This window comes from Lipophrys pholis (assembly GCF_963383615.2).
Source record: "Lipophrys pholis genome assembly, chromosome: 9".
Lineage (NCBI taxonomy): Eukaryota > Metazoa > Chordata > Actinopteri > Blenniiformes > Blenniidae > Lipophrys > Lipophrys pholis.
This window is the reverse complement of record NC_137639.1, coordinates 8,240,233-8,259,013: the sequence shown is the minus strand read 5'-3', so window position 1 is coordinate 8,259,013 and position 18,781 is coordinate 8,240,233. Positions and strand designations below refer to the sequence as shown.

Here is an 18,781-nt window from a genome sequence, read left to right as displayed (position 1 = left end):
AGATCATAAATGATGAGACTCTATACAGATCAAGGCGTGATGTGGACTCCAGTAACATTACTAAAAGTCACACAGTCCGACAGGTGGAGCGATTTCATTTCTTATTCTTCATTCAGTCTAAGGCACTATAGTAAAGGTCTGTATAACAATATAGAATTCTCATCCTGAATACGCCAGCAGCTTGTGTTCTACACTGAACTCTCTCCTCGCCCTGTCCCATCATCCTCCCTTCAATCAATCTACTCTCCCCTCGCCTGATGCTTCCGTCCCCGTCCCTTCAAATCCATCACTTCTATCAACATGTCTTTGGTTCTCCACTCCCACTCCACTGCCAGCCGATTAGCTCCGTGCTAAGTTATCCTCCAACAAAATGAACTGGGGTCATTTAAACCATTAAGATTGAAAAGATTCTTCCTTCGGAGACAAACAAGATGAAGGCTGAAGAGAGAATTATCCACCAGAAGCAGTTTCTGCTGCTTGGCCTCCTCTTTTTTTTGACCCATGGTGTTCACCAAGGCTCGATCCTCGGTCCCCTTTTATTCTGCTCAACTCTGCCCACAGCTCGAGTTCAACAAAGAAGCGTGGGTGTCACTTTCAACAGTGGCCTCTTGTTGAAGAAACAACTCCGATATTGTTTATTTGGCTGTTATCCAAGCACAGAGGGTCTCAAAGAGGATGTCTGTCCTCTGCAGTGCAGAGAATGTAAAGCTTGTACACCAGTTCATCTGGCTGGTTATTGATCGCAGTACATTTTTTTCACTTAACAAATGAACAAAGAAAATGTAGCTTGTCAAAAAGTTTTCATGGACATTGTACCTGACGTGCTGTTTGAGATGGCTTGACTTCTTATAGGCCTTATTGCAGAATTGGCACTTGTACGGCCGGTCGTTGCCCACCACGTCCAGGTACTGCTGGAAAGCCAGGCGCGGGTTCTGGGATGGGATGAGGCCTTTCCAAAAAAAAAAAAAATGTAACCGTTATAATCCAGATTCTACACGCAGCACTACTCTAACACCTCTATGCATGTGAGACTTACCAAAGTCGGTGATGAGGATGGGTTCCTGAAGGGGGATATCAGGAAGAGGTAGGTTGCTTTTGGACACTTTGGCTTTGTTGGTTTTGCGAGGGAATTTGTGCTTCTTCTGCTGCAAGCTTTTGAAATGCGAGGTGATGTGCGTCTTCCTGTGGCCAGACGTGCGGAAGATCTTGTTACAGTGAGGGCAGGGGAAGGGACGCACACCTAGGAAAAGCGAAAAACAGATTTATTCATTTATTTGCACTACCTGCTTGATGCAACCTTTTAATTGCCCCCCTGGGGAATAATAAAGTCTTTCATTAATTGACTGATTGAAAAAAAGGGGCGGGGCTTCCCGCCGATGTATCTTTTTACTCAGGAAAATTACCAAAAAGTAGTGTAACATCTCTGCTGTCGTGTTCTTGGTGCAACGATGTGGTCTAGTGATGTTTGTTTGTTTCCGATTCTTTTGTGTCGCCTGAACGCACCGTTAGAACGAGCTGGCCTGTGATTGGCTGAGAGTGGAGAAGGGGGCGGGTCAGATGACTGTATGCACTGTGTGTGTGCGTGTGTCTGTTTGGCGGAGAATGGAGGAGCGGCCCGGTTCAGTTTAACAATAAAGCGACTTTGCAGACAAGAAACTCGTCCTGCTGGACGCTACAATAGCAACGCACAGTGACTTGGATAAATAACTTTAATCTGATCACTGGTTTGGAAATAGTAATGCGTTAGATTACCCGTTACTGAAAAAAGTGGTCATATGAGAGGAACATGTCACCAATTAACACGTTACTTGCATCACTGGTGTCTGCTACTCTTGAAAAGTTTTTTTAAAAAAAAAATATCAATATTGTCTTTGAAACTTTTACCATTTGCTTGGTGGCGTGGCGGGCGGAATTCAAGCCTCTTGCAGGCCAAAACGGACCTTTGGCACCCTTGATTTAATTCATTATCCATCACCTAAACTTGAAAATGACTATGAAACTCATATATAAAGCAAAAATATATCATTACTAAGGTTGATATATTGTGGGTACAAAAGGTTACAAAGCTTTTTAGGTGTGAAAATGTGTGTATTTCTAAGAAAAAAATTAAATACAAAATGATTAGGATTGTACAAGCTGAAAATGTGTTAGCTGAGAGCACCACCGGAGCACAATTATTACACAAGTAGAGATGCAGAATACACAATGTACATCATAATTATCCTATTTTTTTTTCCTCCTCCGTTCGCAGTGGAGTTGACATTCCATGTCAAGGGAAAGATTGTTTAAGGTAATCTCCCAGAGACGGAACACAGACACATGAATACAGATGAGGGCTCTCATTGTAGCAGCGTGCGTATTTACACAGGACCGGCTTTTGCAATCTCTTGGATAATTTACCATAACATAAAGCTGAATTGGAAATGACACGAGGCGGCTGCCGGGGACATGAAAAGATAATGCCGAGTGTCCTGTGGGTCGTTTGCAAAACAAACGCGTGACGCGACGTGTGCGGGAAGTCGGTAAAGTGACGGCGCGACTGTATTTGAAGTGGGGATTTCAGTTTGGCTTGAAGAGTAAACCCCCCCCCCACACACCCCCACCCCCCTTGGTGAAGTGGACCTGCGTCTCACCTGTATGCAGCCGCATGTGCACTTTCATGCTGCCCGAAGTGGAGAAGCACTTCAGGCAGCACTGGCACTCGAAGGCCTTGATGCCGGTGTGCGTCTTCATGTGTGCTGTGAGGGTGCTCTTGACGGCGAAGGCTCTGAAGCATTGTTTGCACTTGAAAGGCTTCTCGTGGGTGTGGATGCGGATGTGGCGGACGAGGTCGCTGGGTTTCTTGAACTCCTTGGAGCAGTACGGGCAGCCATGCCAGCGCACACCGTCCTCCTCCCTGATGGAGCCTGGGAACAAAAACAAACACAAACGAGCAGATCTCGGCTACTCCCGGAGAACAACGACAACCTTTAAACTCCAAACTGCCACATTGTCCCTCCTACCTGGCATTTGGATGGGTTTCCTAAAAATGCTCCTCTTCTTCTCCCGAGCTGGTTTGTCTGCACATTGTACTTTCTTGTCGTCCACCACGGCGCCCTCCGCCGCCTGGTTCTGCGGCTCTCTGGACGTGGCCTCGCTCTGCGGCTGGACCATGCTCAGCCCGCTGTTCTCCAGAGCTTGCTACAGAAGCAGTAACAACAAAGTGTAAAAAGTTTCTCTCCTGGCATCCAATAAACTTTTAAAAAAGGTGTCAGCATAGGTCTAATTTGCATATTTATGAGGGGGTGTTTTTTATTAGAAAATTTGTATTAAGGTAGCTTTGATCTAACTCCGCAACTCTGTCTATGAATATGTAATCTGTCCTGCTTATTCCTCTACTTATTCACCTGCAAGTCAAAGTTACAGGACGGAAATCGAAAGAGGAAAAAATATTGAAAGCCGTCGTTTCTGGCACAGGCTCCTTTGGATCTTTTCAACCTGTTTCTTTTTGTTCAGATGAAGAATTGTCGTGCCACAATAGTACAATGCCGTTCGAGACGCCAATACTCCACAAAGGACTTACTGTCCCAATTGTAAAGAGCCAACTTTTGGGGGAACGTATTCATGAAGAGACCAAGAAGGCTGCATTCAGATAAAGCTGTCAATGGCCTTGAACACAAACACCAAGAGCTTGAATGGAGGGAAAGAGTCGAAGGCTAACGGACTCTTGTTAATGTCACAATGTGGAGAAATCTGTCTTTCCTGTGATGGACTGGGTGAAAAAGGCTTGTAGCGGAGAACCAGAGGTCAGACCAGGTGGGACGGAGTCTATAAAGAAAAGTGACAGTGATTTCGATTCTGATATGTGACCATTACACAACCATGAACTGGACAATGAAGAAGAGATTGAGCTGATTGTTGGTAGGCTGAATTAACCAGTAGCTGTATGAATGTGCTGATAAATGCTTGACGAAAAGTGGAAAATGTCTCTAAAAGGTAGGATCACTTCGGGTTTTTTTCTTCCAGGGGGATACTATCTACTCCATAAAGGGATTAAAGCCACTTCAACAGCAGATTGGACAATACGCGTCAAATAAACGTATTACAACTTTAAAGCAGAGTCGTTAACTGTTGTCATCATTAGTCATTAAATAATCAAATGCATTTACTGAAAAGTTGTTGGAGCCACGTGAAGCTCGTCGGGGGGCTAATCACGTTCCTCCCACACACTTTAATGGGTTTGTGCTCAATTCTTTAACTCGTATTGCATCGGCCATCTTGTACGGGGTGATCAGCTCAAGAAGCAGCGTCTTAACAGTGGACAGGAAGAGACTTGACAAAATGATCAGGACCCTCCCTTCTGAACAATGACTACCGCACCATGAAAGACACCCTGAGTGCACTGGAGAGCTCCTTCGGCGACAGACTCCTTCATCCTAAGTGTGTGAAGGAGTCACATCGCAGGACCTTCCTCTCTGCAGCTGCGAGATTATATAGTCTCTCAGTAACATCTCCGGGTTGATGAACGCCACGGAGAGGCTTGTCGAAGGACATATTCTCACCCTGACAAGTTCACAGCTCAGCCCGCCGCATTTTGCATAGCAGAGGCACAGAGGTGTCGATGATGCTGAAACCTTCATCACCTACACCGTCCACAAACACCTGGAGGAAACATGTGAGCCGCCTAATGAAGCTGTGATATTCCTTTTTTTTTTTTTTTTAAGGCCTTGTTTACACAACAACATTTTCAAGTGAAAAAGGAAATCTTTTGTTGCATTTTGGCTGTCCTGATGTGTGAGTAGACAACAGCACCCACTCGTGGCCCAACATGAAAACTACATTGTTTACAGCGTCTCTGCCGTATAAACACAAATCCTTTCTGGAAAGACAATGTGTTGACGTTGTGTAAACGGGGTCTTGATGTGCTGAGGTTGTGTAAATGAACACCGTTTACTCACCTGCAGGATGTCCGGGTTGATGGCGGTTTCCATGGCGATGGCAGGCTCTGGAGGCTGGGGCTGTGCCGTCTCCCCGCTGACCTGCTCCGACAGTTCGAGGAGTTGTTGGATGACATCCGTTACCCCCTCGCCGCCCTCTGAACCCACCGGACCCTGACCTGCTGTCTCTGTCTCCTGCGAAATCAAGAGACCGGAGGGGGAGAGAATGAATGATAGGAGAGGGAAAGCAACAACTGGTATGAGAAGAGTTTGAGAGCAACTTTAAAAAGCTTTAAGCATTTTCAATTCAATTTCATTCAAATCAAGAAAAATCAGGCTTTCCATGCTCCATCTTGTAAAATCTTTTCTTTTGGACTTTGAAGTTTTTCCATCACACACGTTTCATATATGATGTCAAGCCAGTCGTCAGTAGTAGGTGGAGCAGGTTGAAGCCACTTCCTTCAAACTGCGTTTTTGCGTGCAGTCAGCAGATTTTGCACTAACTTGTTCTCATTGTTACTCCATCAGAAGGATTGTCTACCTCCTAAACACGTGTTGTCGAATCTAAGTGGGATGATACCTCCAAATACGTTTGTGCATTTCTGACAGTTCCAGAACATGTGGTTACGTTTGGCCTCCGTTCCCCCTCAAATCCTCCAACAGCAGCTGAATCAAAGTCAATATGTTTCATATATGCATATGTTCACAAAGAAAAAGCCGGTGTGATTGAGGACACGTGACGGACGGCGAGTTAACATCTCGAAAAGCTGCTAATGACCAAATCATGTCAACATAGTATTCCTGTCCCGATCTGATGAACAAGGGATGGCACTGGTAGGAAGATGCCGAGCTCCGCTCTGTCCTGTGGACTGGAAGCCAAATCACCATTTGGAAGAAAATGTGCTTCATGCTTGATTGATTTAGGGTAGAGTGAACGGATAAAGCTGCGCCAAGCTGCTCCGATTGTGCAACTGAGACTCAAGCTTCGGAGACATGAACTATTAACAAAGACAAAGAACAAACAGAAACAGGGAAACTTCTCCTGAGACAAAACTCAAAGGGATTGAGAGGGAACGCAGGAAACTAGATAATGATACAGTGCGAAATATACTTTTTTGGGGGGGCCATTGTTCAGAAATCACATGAGAATAATACATGCCCTAATAACAAGCGAGGCTGAAAGCGGCTCCTCGGAGGATCGCAAACTATCAGACAAAAGGGTTTGTTTAAGTGTTTACAATTTCTTACAGTTTTTGAGTTCGATCATGAAGCAAGTATAAAACTGAGAGTCTCGGCTGTGTTTTGATTTTATTGGTAACATAAGTACAGCATCGACTTCAGTAATTGCCAAAGCGGTGAGGCATTCAAGGACGGTGTTTTTAATAAGCTCAGAAAGAAACTTCAAGAGTTATGAAAATATTAGATGATTTTCTTTTGTAACATGTCGGAGCGATGAGGCTGTTCAAGTCTTTTCACTTTCACAAGATTTAGTAAATAAAGGAGCCTAAATGAGCCGGCAGAGAACAGGAATCCTTCCAAGGGTAAACACTTAGGTTCATTTGAATAAATCAACAGAGAACACGGGATAATGTTTTCGTTTTAATTCTCTCACCGGATTGCTGGAGGGCGCCTCAATCACAGAGATGTGCATCTTGCTTATGTGAGCATTCAGGCTGCCCAGCTTCTTAAATATGCAGCTGCAGTCCATGCATGGAAACAGTGGGACGCCTTTAGTCTGAAAAACAAAACCAAACAAAACAGATCACTGCAAGCTGCCGTGCTGATGTTACCCTGCTGATGGCCATCGTCAAAACCAACATCAGGGAAAACACAGAAACTCAATGTGTTATTGGTGTGTGAGCACCTCGCGCGGGAGCCGGATAACTGTGCGTCTGATCATGTCAGCCATGTTGAGGCTGCGCCACATGGTAATATCCATTTACCATTTATTTCAAGAGGTTCCTGATGATGTTATATATCATGGCCTTTAAACAGCTTTCCTGTTAACGACTGTCTCCTATAACTGCTCATGTTGAATTGTTGGGTTTTTCGCTGTAAAAGGGCCTTGAGGTGACTGTGTTGTATTTGGCGCTACATCAATAAAATTAAATCAGGAGTTTCTAATTCATTTCAGGCCCTTCAGTAATGTAAACACATTATGAATGAATTATTACCAAGGAATCAGCGACGATAGTATCAGATTAAAAACATGCATGTGAGACGGTTCCTGATAAATACTACAAAAAGGGACTTTGAATGTATTCCTTGTGTCTTTGGTTTCCTAAAATGAGTCTGGTGCATACTTCATCAGCACTAAGTAGATCCGGAATGAGCTGAAATGACCAGGCCATAAATTATGATCATCACACTTTCACCTTCAGCGTTTGTCCTTGTCGGCGGTCCTTAGCCAAAGCAGACGTGTCATATTAACGTGTCTTATAAAAACCAACAGACCGTGTAAAACGCAAGGTCCCGACGCTGAGCTCAAAGACGCGTTGTGTGTGCAGTTTATTGGAGTAAATTACAGGTACTTATGCCCTTTAGGCCAGACCTTTTACTATGATCTCTAACAAGAGGCTTCAGGCTTTTGTCTTGAGGTATATTCAGTTTCAAGGCTCCAGGTGAATACTGAAAATGCTTTACTCCAATTTTGTTCTTTTTTTTTTGTTACGATTATTACATGATATGACAAGCATGCATGCTTTGATCACCAAAAAAATCTCATCAAAAGATAAAGGGATAAAGAGTATTGTTGAGTTTCCTTGATAGGACCTCGGTTGGAGTGGGTGGAGTTGAGCTTAATGGTTAGATTTAGTTTCCCGGCTTATGTTCAGCTTATACTGTGTGGAGTTTACATGTTCTCCCTGTGCCTACGTGGGCTTTCTCTGGCCCTGTTTAGACGACAATATGTCAAGTTAAAATGCCTACTTGTTGCGTTTTCATTTCAAAAAAAAGTTTCTGTTGACAAGGCAAGTTGTGTATTAATTGGCTCCGAGCAACATCATGTAAACAAGACCTTGGTTTACTCCAGCTTCCTTCCACACTAGGACGACATACTGTACTTGTTTGGTTCATTTATGACTCTAAATGCCCTTGCGCTTTCATGCTTCCCTGAAACCGTGATTTGAATATAATGGGTATAACAGGGTGGGAGAATGGGTGGTTTGATGGATGGATTTCGCTAAAAGCAAGCCTGAGAGCAGCCATAACAACATTTGATTGCATCTGTACCTTGACGAAACATCCGAAAAATAATGGCAAAACTAAAAGCTCATTGATGACTGAAAAGGACGCAACGGTGGATGACAAACGTAGATATAGCTTGTGGACAAACCCTCCCAAGATACTATATTTTTTAGATAATATTTCCTGTTTTCATTTTGTGTTTTATGTGCATAGATTTTTTATTTATTTTTTGTCGCTGTTGATTAATGTACGGTTTAAAAATGTAACGGCACTTTGGTACTCTGGTTGTTCAAGCTATTTTATAAATGAAAGTGAATGGGATTGGAAGAAAAGTTTCAATTCTCCATGGGGGGGGGGGGGGGGGGGGGGAGAAACCCACCACAGCAGTGGTGCATCCGGGTTGGTGGATAAATTGCTCACAGAGAGATTAGAAAGTGGCTGAAGCAAGGTGGCTGAACTCTGGAGTCTGAGAAAAGGATAAATCTCGAGTCTGTGAGAAATGTGAAGAGCCTCCGTAAAGTTGTTGTCAGAGCTGTGATGATGGCTCGGTGGCACTCAGTCGAGGATAATTACACAGTGGTGCAGAACAAGAGTGGATATATGGCGGGATCCAGATGAGCCATTATTTTTCCCGTTGTGGAAACAGAAGAAAAATGATAGTGAGAGAAGACGTTGGAACAGACGAGGGAGGAGTGAGGACTGAGGAGTGTGGTGGCAGAGACAGGACAATTGGGACTGTTGAAGCAGGAAGAGGGAAAAAATGAAAGAGCGCAGAGAAATGAAGCCGATTCAGTTTCCAAGGCGTTTACACGACAACGTTTTACATTTTTTTTGGGGGGGGGGGTCCGTTTCCTCGACAACGGTGCTCGGAGCCAATGAAAATTCAACCTTTTGAAAAATGGCTCCCAAGGTGGAAAGTTTCGAAAACTGCGTCTCCATGGTAACAGGGGTAAAAGGCAACATTCTGCCGTTTCCGTTTAAGCAGACATTTTTTTTATTTTTCAAAATGTTGCCGTGTAAACGCGAAACATTTCTGAAACTGAGGCCCTACGTTTAACTTAACACTTAATGCGTTAATATAAAGTGGTTCGTTTCCACTGCAGCAGCGGACGACGATGTAGTTCGTCGGCCGAGCCATGGGAGGGCGCTGTTACTTGTTTTTGTAATTAAACCACACAGGCATGTGTGCCGAGAACAATATGCTATAAAAGTGAACAAACTGGAGAGAACCATGAAAGAATCGTTCCACCTTGGGAGTCGGTATAAAAACTTGGCAGATGCAGTGGATCCGCACACCGGTGTCGTGTAAACGGACCCCCCCCCCCAGAAGTGAAGACAGTTTTGTGGATACACTCATATCCGGGCCAAAAACGTGAAAATAATAAGGTTTCATGTAAATGAGTCACAAGTGAAGCTTAAACTCATTTTGCAATTAAAACCCGCAAAAGCAATAATTAAAATCTGATGAAGATGGAAGGACACGGTCAAAACATGTCAAACGTTTGTCTTTATAACCTTGCCTTGAGAAAAGAAAGCAAAATGCTTCATAAATAAAAGAGACCGTAAAGTTTGGAACTTTCTTGGTTTACCTCGGCAAAAAATTAATGGTGACTGGATATCAAGACATATTCAGATGCTAATACTAACCTAGTGTATGGTCTTCAATAAAGATTCAGATTATACTGAATACTATCATTTAAATACCAGCTCCTCACAGTCACTGTAACAGTGGCACCATAGAAACAAGACATGGTCCAATATGTGACTTACTATACCTGGATAAATGTAAGTATCCGTCACTGTGTCGTCGAAAAAGCTGGAATGGTTATGAAAAAGTTATGAAAAGCTTCCAAACCAAAGATTGATAGGCTTGATCTTAAAGAATCACTTTCTTCCGTAAAATGCCAGAAAACAGTATTTTGCTAATCTCATAGCTTCAAAACAGAAAAAAAAAAGTTCTTGTTTGACAAGATCAGGAATCTTAATATTCTGTTGCTCCTGTTAAACCAAAGTTAACTGGTTGTATAATAACTAATTTAAAATCCCCTCAATGTCCTCCATACTCCCATTTGTTCAGTAGTCTCTTTGGCTCTGGTAGGCCCTGTATTGTGGAAATGATTTATATCTCTCTCAACAATGGCGTAGTTCCCAGCTCCGTAAAGAAAAAATGTCCTCAGTCCGTCAGTGGAGCGGGACAGCGACAGCAACCTGTCACTGAAGCTGCTCTTTTGCCTGGAGATGGCGCTGTACAGTGGATGCGGTGGGTTGTCCATGATTGACAGGGGCCTGTCCAGCGCCCGTCGTGCAGACACAGACGTCAGACTGTGCCGTTCTGTGCCCACCACTGATACTGCTGAAAGTGTGAATTAAAGAAACCTCATTTTGATCCATCACTTCCCAACATCTACCGCCCAATTTACAAGTAAATTACCTTTTATGCCAAAGATTTAAGAAAGGAAAAAAAAACTGTAGCCGAGCAAATTGCCCACCACAGAAACTGCTCTACTCAAAGCAGCTTGTGTCTCACTGGGAGAGCTTTTAGCGTTTAGCTAAATGGCATATCGTCTGATACAGCAAACTTGCACAGAGGGGTACCTCAGGGACCTGTTCTGGGTCCGATTCTCTTCCTGTTTTACATATTCCCTTCTTGGTCAAATTATTACATATTATACCTCTCATTACTACCTCTATGCTGATGAAGTTCAGATATGTTGGCTAGTTTAAAAAAGAATTGCCAGGCAGAAATCAAGCAATAGTATAGAACATTCAGCCCACATAATAAAAGAAAAAAGTTGCCAGCCTGTAATCTTGACTCTTATTATCGTGAAGCCAGTGACTTTGACCTTTGTGAAGAACAAATCATTATATTAGAAGATTAGAGTTCGAACCACCGGGAAACCAAACTGCCTTTTACTGAGAGATACGTAGATGAATATTGAACAGAACTGAAGTGAACTTCAACAGCAGGAGTTTAATTCCCCATGCGGCCTCCACTGCAGGATGAATTGCCCCATCATTAGAATTTAAGACTGCATATGTTCCAAATCCAAATGAATTTTTATTTGGAAAGAATCCTGCCTCCAGCTATGGCAAATGCAAACTCCAAGTCACATAAACACATAAAGATGTCAAATGACAGAAACATAACAGCCTACGTTGAATGCAGGTAAAGTGTTTGCACTGATTTTATCGCACTGAAATGGTCTGAATATATTCAATGACCTATCAAAGCCTGATCATCTGTTGAGGAGTTAGGTAATGTCGGAGTACTGAGAGGATCTGAAGTACCCATTAAAGTGCTGGGTGAGTACTCATTGACAATAAGGAACTCACGATTGCCTAAAAGGCAAGAGATGTGATATCATTTAAGAGAATACGAGCAGTCATTATCAAACATTCACCCTCAGACAGTTATTGGCCCATAAAATAGAAGAAAGAGAGTGAAAAAATGGACTGAAGTGAGCTCCAGCTTTACTCTCGCAACTAATAAACAGGTAAACATAAGAACTCCGACTTCAGACAAATCCCAAAACATTAGAATGGGTTCAGAAATGAGCTGGATTTGAAACTCTGACAGTGTTTGAAGATGTTGTTTGAAGAGGACATGTATTGAAAACCAATCGAGGAGTTGTTCTGCATGATAAAACTCAAAAAGTCCATGTTGCCAATGGAGGAAATACATTTTCACATGGAAACATGGTGAAAAGTTATATCAGGGATAACAAATGAGCTAAACAGGGAAGTAATAGAGTAGAATAGAGCTGAAGAGGACCTGCTGGTAGAACCATAGATTAACCCTCGGAAACCCAAATCCCACCAGGGCGATCAAAACAGTACCTACTTTTAATTGGCTGGTATTTATAAACCATATAAACCATTTCATCAACATTGTGTTAATTCTCATGTCTTGTTTGAATGTTTGCAGAATAAACCCTTTGTTGTAGCTACTTTCTGTAAAAAAACTAACAAAAAAAACCAAATAATTCTACGCATCATACTGCTTTCACAAAGCCCTGAATTATTTACATACACACTGCATGTGCCGTTTAAAAGAAATCTTTGAAATGTTGCCACCCGGTACTAGTGAGCATGAGAGCCTGTTCCAGGGCAAATTTAGCAATTTTGTTCATGATGATTGTTTATTGTTAATAAACACAATCTTGTAATAATGTAAATAGCTTGGAAATTGTTTCTTATTTGATCCCAAGACTTGTGTTCGCCTTCAAATATGTTGTGCACACTTATTCACAGTTTCTCATCATTTTGAAAGTGAATATTTAGAATAGTGTTTTCTGTTGGAGGATTTATTGCACTCTGACTCTGTTCTGCTGCTCAGGAGACATTGTGGAGTTACATGTGGCTTTAACCTTTAACCATAGTGGTCCTGAGCCCACAGAGGTGCGGGACTTCATCTTGCAGTGAGAATTGAGACCACAGTGGGTAAAAATGTGAGAGGAGTGAAAAATGGCCTTGAATTTCAAACATCAAAAAAGGTCTAAGAATTGTATTTCCTCTAAAGGTAGACAATTTCCTATGTTCCTCGGGCTTGACAGTACCTGTAAATGTGTTGTAAACACCAAGTCTTTTATTTTCTAATGATAAAATCAGAGAAATTTAATGTCCGTTTAATTTCTTTTTCTAATGATTTCACGTTGAATCAGCCTATAGCTATAGATGTCCTGAATGAATAGAGAAATAATGAGGCCACAGTGAGTAAAAATGTCACAGAACAAAAAATAAAAAAACAAAAAAACATGAGAAACTGCTGGGGATTCAAAGTGAAACAATAAATAATGTGAGAAATTGGCATACTGTTCTTATTATCACATAAATCATGCTGATTCCTTCTTGTTGGGGCTTGATGAAAGCTCCCGAGTGTCTGATGAGTGTTGGCTTTATTTGTCATTTATATGCAGACAGTGTTTTTCCCGCGCCACACCAACAACCACACTTCATTAACTGTAACCGTGTTTTTCTTGTCGAAGGCATCTGCTCATGACATGTCTGTCATCGCGGGGAACGACAGCGGATGTGTTTCCTCATGAAGTCAGTCAAACCGCGTGTGGAACGGCAAAGCTGAAGAACACTTGTGAAAATGAGCTGCAATATTCAAAACGGCGCTGTCAGACATAATCCAATCAGCTGCTTTTTAGCCTGAAACGCGCCAGGAAGAAAACAACTCTCTTGTATATATAACATACATGGGTCTCGTTGGTTCCAAAACATTGTGTTCAAAGTTTATTGTCCCAAATCCAGCTTTTGGTTGATTTTCATCCTTTTGAATATTGGATCATACGAGCTACATTCAGTATCTGCTGTGTCTGTGTGAGCTGGACTGGCTCCGCCCACACATGCCCATCTTGAGAAGAGGAGGAAGTACTTCCTCTCGTGGTGCCATGTGCCAGAGCAGAGCTGCATGATTGTGGCAAGGTCAAAGGGAGGGCCTAGCTTGACTGGGATTGGCTAAACCCCCGATGACACGATACAGGGTTCTGACTTGTGATTGGCTCATTGGAGAACACATTTAAAAAAGAAAAAAAAGAAAAGAACCAAGCCAGGGAGAAAGATTCCCAGGTGTTGGGGCGCATATTACTATTGGAAAACTATTAGAAAGTGAATTTTCTATAATATGACCTCTTTAATAAATAATGTCTGACCATTGAAATCCATGAAAGAACAGCAGATTGTTCCCTGCTGCACTGTTTTAATCTGCTTGTTATCGTGAGATGAGGCACCAATTTTTCCAAGCGTCTCCTCTGCAGGTGTGTATTATGTCAGCAAACAATGAGGGCTGCAATTTAGAATATTTCTGGCTCCCCTTTTTTTTCTGTGCCCGTATACAAAATGTGCCAAACCACATTTTGTATACGGGCACTTCTATGCCGGCTTCCAGAGAAAAAAAAAACTCACTCGTCTGCTGCATGTACAAAGTATCTTTTATGCTTTTTTTTTTTTTTTTCCCTTCTTGATGAAAAGCGCTCGTGCAGCTCATTGTGGAAAAGCCACAGGCGGGAAACCCGGAGCTGCATTTACGAGAGGCGGTCATCAACCAGGACAGGCTGGCATCCATATCGCCATCTACCCGTCTGGTAATGGGCTCAGTCCACAAACTCCCAAACATGAGCGTCCACGCCGCTGTTGACATGAACATTTGGCCAACTAAAGAGGACTTTGATGTGCGCTCTCGAAACACGGCTCCACGCGACAACAGCAGAAAGAGTTTGACGGTGAACACAGATCAAAGTCCGGAGCTAAATTAGGCTGGATAAATCAGACGGGCTGTAAAAAAAAATTGGCTGCTGTGAAGTGCTTACAAAAGAGGGAAACCAAATGAGGAACAAAGGAGTGCAATTTCACCCCCATTTCCTCTCGAGCAGTCAAACAACACCACAATGTGTCCGGCTGCTCTAAATACAACGGGGGAGAGAAAAAAAAAAAAAAGACAAAACAAAAAAAGGTAATTTCCTGAGGGGGCGAAGGAGGCATATGCAATAGAAAGGCATCAAGCTGGTTTAAGGAAATTACACAGAATTAAAGAAGCGGGGATCGCAACAGGAGAAAATGATTTCGGCTGAAAGTCCTGGGGGTCCTCCAGGTCCTCGGCCCCCTGGAAGCTGGAGGTTTTTAAGTAATTTCTACCCATTTTGAAGCAATTTTAGCCGTATTTTCTACAAGAACAACATAATAAGGAGACCCGGAATACATCTTCCATATTCGATGAAAACGTACGCAGACTTTTGGATATCTGCTGAACAGTCAGATTATGAACGCACGCCGCTGAGACTTTTCCTTGAGGCCATTCCCAGAGAAACTCGTTCAAACACCGATGCTTCTTGGTCTCCATTTAAAAAAAACTTCATATTTCAGCGAAAAATATTGCAGACGATCTCGAATCGAACGAGCCGCGCGCAACATGTCCGACCGAGAGTGAAATGAAATGGGCATTCTGATTGGTCGGAATCGTTCATTCTCAGCGAATCGCTGAACCGTTTGCAAATTCTTTTCATATGCCACGATTCATTTCCTCTTGTTGGCGAGACACTAAACATGAGGACTTCATATGAGGACTCTCGAGAGGTATTTATTGTATTTACCATGTGGTTTATGGTTTTGTTGTAGGCTTTTATGTTTTTTTTTTTAAGGATTTATGGTTGTCTTCACATGAACTCCTCAGCATGCTGCGTTTAAATTGCCCCAAGAAGATAAATACATTTTCTTGAATCTTGAAGCTGGAACGACTCGATGCTGATCTAACTTTATCCTTGATGACAGCAATAAGACCTCACCCTCCTAAAAAAAAAAAAAAAAAATGTTAATAGATTTTGGAAAAATTATTAATTTGAATTTCAAATTGGCGGAAATCTGAGGACCTGCAGAAAACTGCCTTCGGTGAAGAAAGCAGAGGGAGTATTTGAAGGTTCTGATACTGAAGATTACAACAGATTTATTAGTTAGTCGCTTTACAGGTAATATAAAAATAACTTGGGGAAAGCTTTGTTTATTTATTAAGTTCATAATAAATTACGACAGTGCTTTTATGGACGAGTGACGAGAAGCTGATATAAACTACCAGCCTGAAGACAGAATTTATTAAAAAAAAAAAAAAAAAAAAAAAAAAAAAAGGAGCTACGGTTTAGGAAATCCAGCGAATACCTGACAGGTGCTGTGGACACTGATGTTAATGATATTCAGAGGAGCTGAGGAAACAGGAGTTCAACCCAATAGTAACAGCTTCACCAAATCACAAATCAAGTAATACGCTCAGGGTTTTTTGTGGTATTCAGAGTGTCCGTTTACGTGACAATGGTGTTTAAAGCCAATGAAAACAGAACTTTTTGAAAACAGTTCCTAAAGTGGAACTTTTTGGCAACGCTTCAACTCCGGTTTTTGAGTCGACGGACAAAAACAAAATGCTTTCTGAAAACACCCTGAAACACTGCTACCGCGCGCCACCGCGGAAAACTGTTGATCGTCACAAGCAAGACAAGAAATCAGGAGAACTTGGAGTAAAGAGACACAATCAACAACGGATCCACGGCTAAAGATCAAGGAAGAAATCTTCTTAATGGAAAAGCAAACTCACATACAGCACAAATTCCGGAGGAATAGAGTGGAATGCACGCCTGAGAATGACAATGCTGGATTATGAATATTGACCAATGTATAAATGTGACTTTAATGCGAGTACAATATGAAGGAATATCCCAAGTGATATTGGTTCAGTGGTTATTAGGTTTTAGGCTTGTATATGAAAAATGTGTTTTCTAATAAAGATTTAAGTGGGGGGGGGAGGATTATTTTGACTCGTGTGCTCTTCGTTAATAAGACACAGGGCAGCAATAATACATTATTCATCTACAGTCTTACTTCTCCATTATAAGAGGCTAGAGCATCCAATTTTCAAGGGAAATCACCCAATATGCAGCAATTTTGTTTCTAAATGTGGTTAGTGTGACCATACCCATACCAGAACTATCCATTTAACCTCATGTGCATGTTTTAGGGAGACAAACGGGAGTGCCTGTAGTGCCGCACACACAGCGAGAACAATCCCACCATGCGGCAGACAAACTCTATTACAGCGAAATTCAAGAATTTAAATTTTCATACGATTTTTAGCCCACGAGTAAAACACATCTTTGTTTGTAATGTATATTCTCCCAAGATGTGAGTGTACGTTGGTGCGTGTGTGTGTGTGTGTGTGTGTGTGTGTGTGTGTGTGTGTGTGTGTGTGTGTGTGTGTGTGTGTGTGTGTGAAAGCTATCAAGAATATATTCTTATTTATTCCTATTGAGGCGGAAGGAGCCACAAAAAGTCAGCTCTCTAATGAAGTACGTGTAACTCCATGTTTATTATGAAGAAAGTTTCCAAAGCCACAATTTAATCTGCAAATTGAATTGTGGATTCAGTGTCTGGCGTCTGATGACTAAACAAAAAAATAGTATTGCCGCCATTATTTCATACTCCACTTCCAGCTGTCAGTCTGTCCTTTTAAAATGACTTTCATCTTAATATATTCTTGACAGCGCTGACATAAGTGACCCTGAACCATCCCTCAGGTCTGCAGCTGTAGGTCTAAGCTGCTGGTGGGGGAAGGGGGGGGGGCTCCCATGATGCACTTGGCTCCTCCACATCCCCTTATCCACTCACCCTGTGTCTGCATGCATTTATCCATGTCACATGTCAGCCCTCCTGCAGGTATTTGTGGCATATAGATAATCGAGCCTGAAGAGTTGCTGTTGTTACTCTGTGTTCTGTACGATCTCTTTCCTCTCCAGCTGATCCGGACATGCAGACAATTCAGAGCCGTGTGCTGTTCGAGGACTCTTTCCGTTTACGAGCGTTTTAAATCCCCCTTTTCTGTATCTAAGTGTTAAATCCTCACATTACTATGCCTCGCACAACATGATGACTTGTGTTGGAGTTCAAGCGCTGAGTTAATAAAACTTAACACGCTGAATTATATTGCATGCAGACACAATGACAAGTAAGAAAAACAAAGAGCGAAAGTCGTGTCGCGGCTCGTAACTTTCCCCACTCCGGCATCGTCTTTGCAAGGGCGTCTTGTTTTGACCGGTGTCGTACCTCTGAGTGGACCCTCTGAACGTGGGAGTGCAGGTTCCCCTTCTGGGAGAAGGAGGCCGGGCAGAACATGCAGAGGTGCGGCTTCTCTCCGGTGTGCCTCACCATGTGAGTCTGCAGCACCACCTTCTGGTTGAAAGCTTTGCCACAGTGGGAGCACTTGTAGGGTCTTTCACCTGGAGGAGAGGAGAGGAGAGGAGAGGAGAGGAGAGGAGGGTAAGCTCAGGTCAGAGGACAACTAGAATCACGTGGCCTTACTTTGACTCCAGCGACAGTTTACAGGGTCTGACGCAATAAATTAAAAAATAAATAAATCCAATGCAGTTTATTTTCTCTCATTACATCATTCAAATCCAGTCACTTAGAATCTAATCACTGCTGTCAAGCAACATTATTTGATCCCTCAACATAGCCGACCCCGCACATTTGTAGCTTGTCACCACATCTTTATTTTAGGAAGCAAAACCCCCAAAAACACTGGGAAATTATGCAAATCTCAGTTTTCACATTACATGTATGATATCATGTTGGATCTTAACCATTATCCCTTTTTACGAATATAAACAGCCTAATTAGAAGTAAATGCATCTTATTACATGAGATTCTACACATTGTGTAAGTAGTACTTTATTGATTAAAACCTGTGTCAGATGTTAAATCCTTTCATGTGGTATTTGTTTACAAAAGATGGATTCATACAGTCTCCTCATGAGAAGATACACAAGCGTATAAAAACAAACCAGATCAAGTCAGAATATCTTCATGCAAATTTGTATCGTCCCCACATGATCAACAGAAGGTCATCGCGGGTGAAATGACAAAATAAATAAAGATGACTCAATAATAATACGCTTACACTTCCACTAAGTGCTCCGAGACCGGATGATGGATGGTGTGTGTGTGTGTGTGTGTGTGTGTGTGTGTGTGTGTGTGTGTGTGTGTGTGTGTGTGTGTGTGTGTGTGTGTGTGTGTGTGTGTCAGCGAGGTGGCGTTTCACCTTCTCGCAGACGGTTTAAGCACAAAGGAATCAACTCCCTCCACCATTAGTCATCCGCCCGTGGAGCCGGCTGACCGAGCAAACAAATTAGCACGCGGAC

General features: G+C 42.4%; 1 protein-coding gene across 1 annotated transcript in view; it reads right to left on the bottom strand.

Annotated features, from left to right (window-relative positions):
- The window catches only part of znf236 (zinc finger protein 236), a 78,083-nt gene that overhangs the window by 40,234 nt on the left and 19,068 nt on the right, over nt 1–18,781 (bottom strand). The window contains exons 6-12 of the mRNA XM_080472320.1: nt 17,688–17,860; nt 6,529–6,651; nt 4,938–5,111; nt 3,003–3,180; nt 2,634–2,906; nt 1,037–1,240; nt 817–949 (exon numbers count right to left, since the gene is read on the bottom strand). Of these exons, the coding sequence (XP_080328446.1) occupies nt 817–949; nt 1,037–1,240; nt 2,634–2,906; nt 3,003–3,180; nt 4,938–5,111; nt 6,529–6,651; nt 17,688–17,860 (1,258 nt within the window). The remainder of the gene's footprint in view (nt 1–816; nt 950–1,036; nt 1,241–2,633; nt 2,907–3,002; nt 3,181–4,937; nt 5,112–6,528; nt 6,652–17,687; nt 17,861–18,781) is intronic.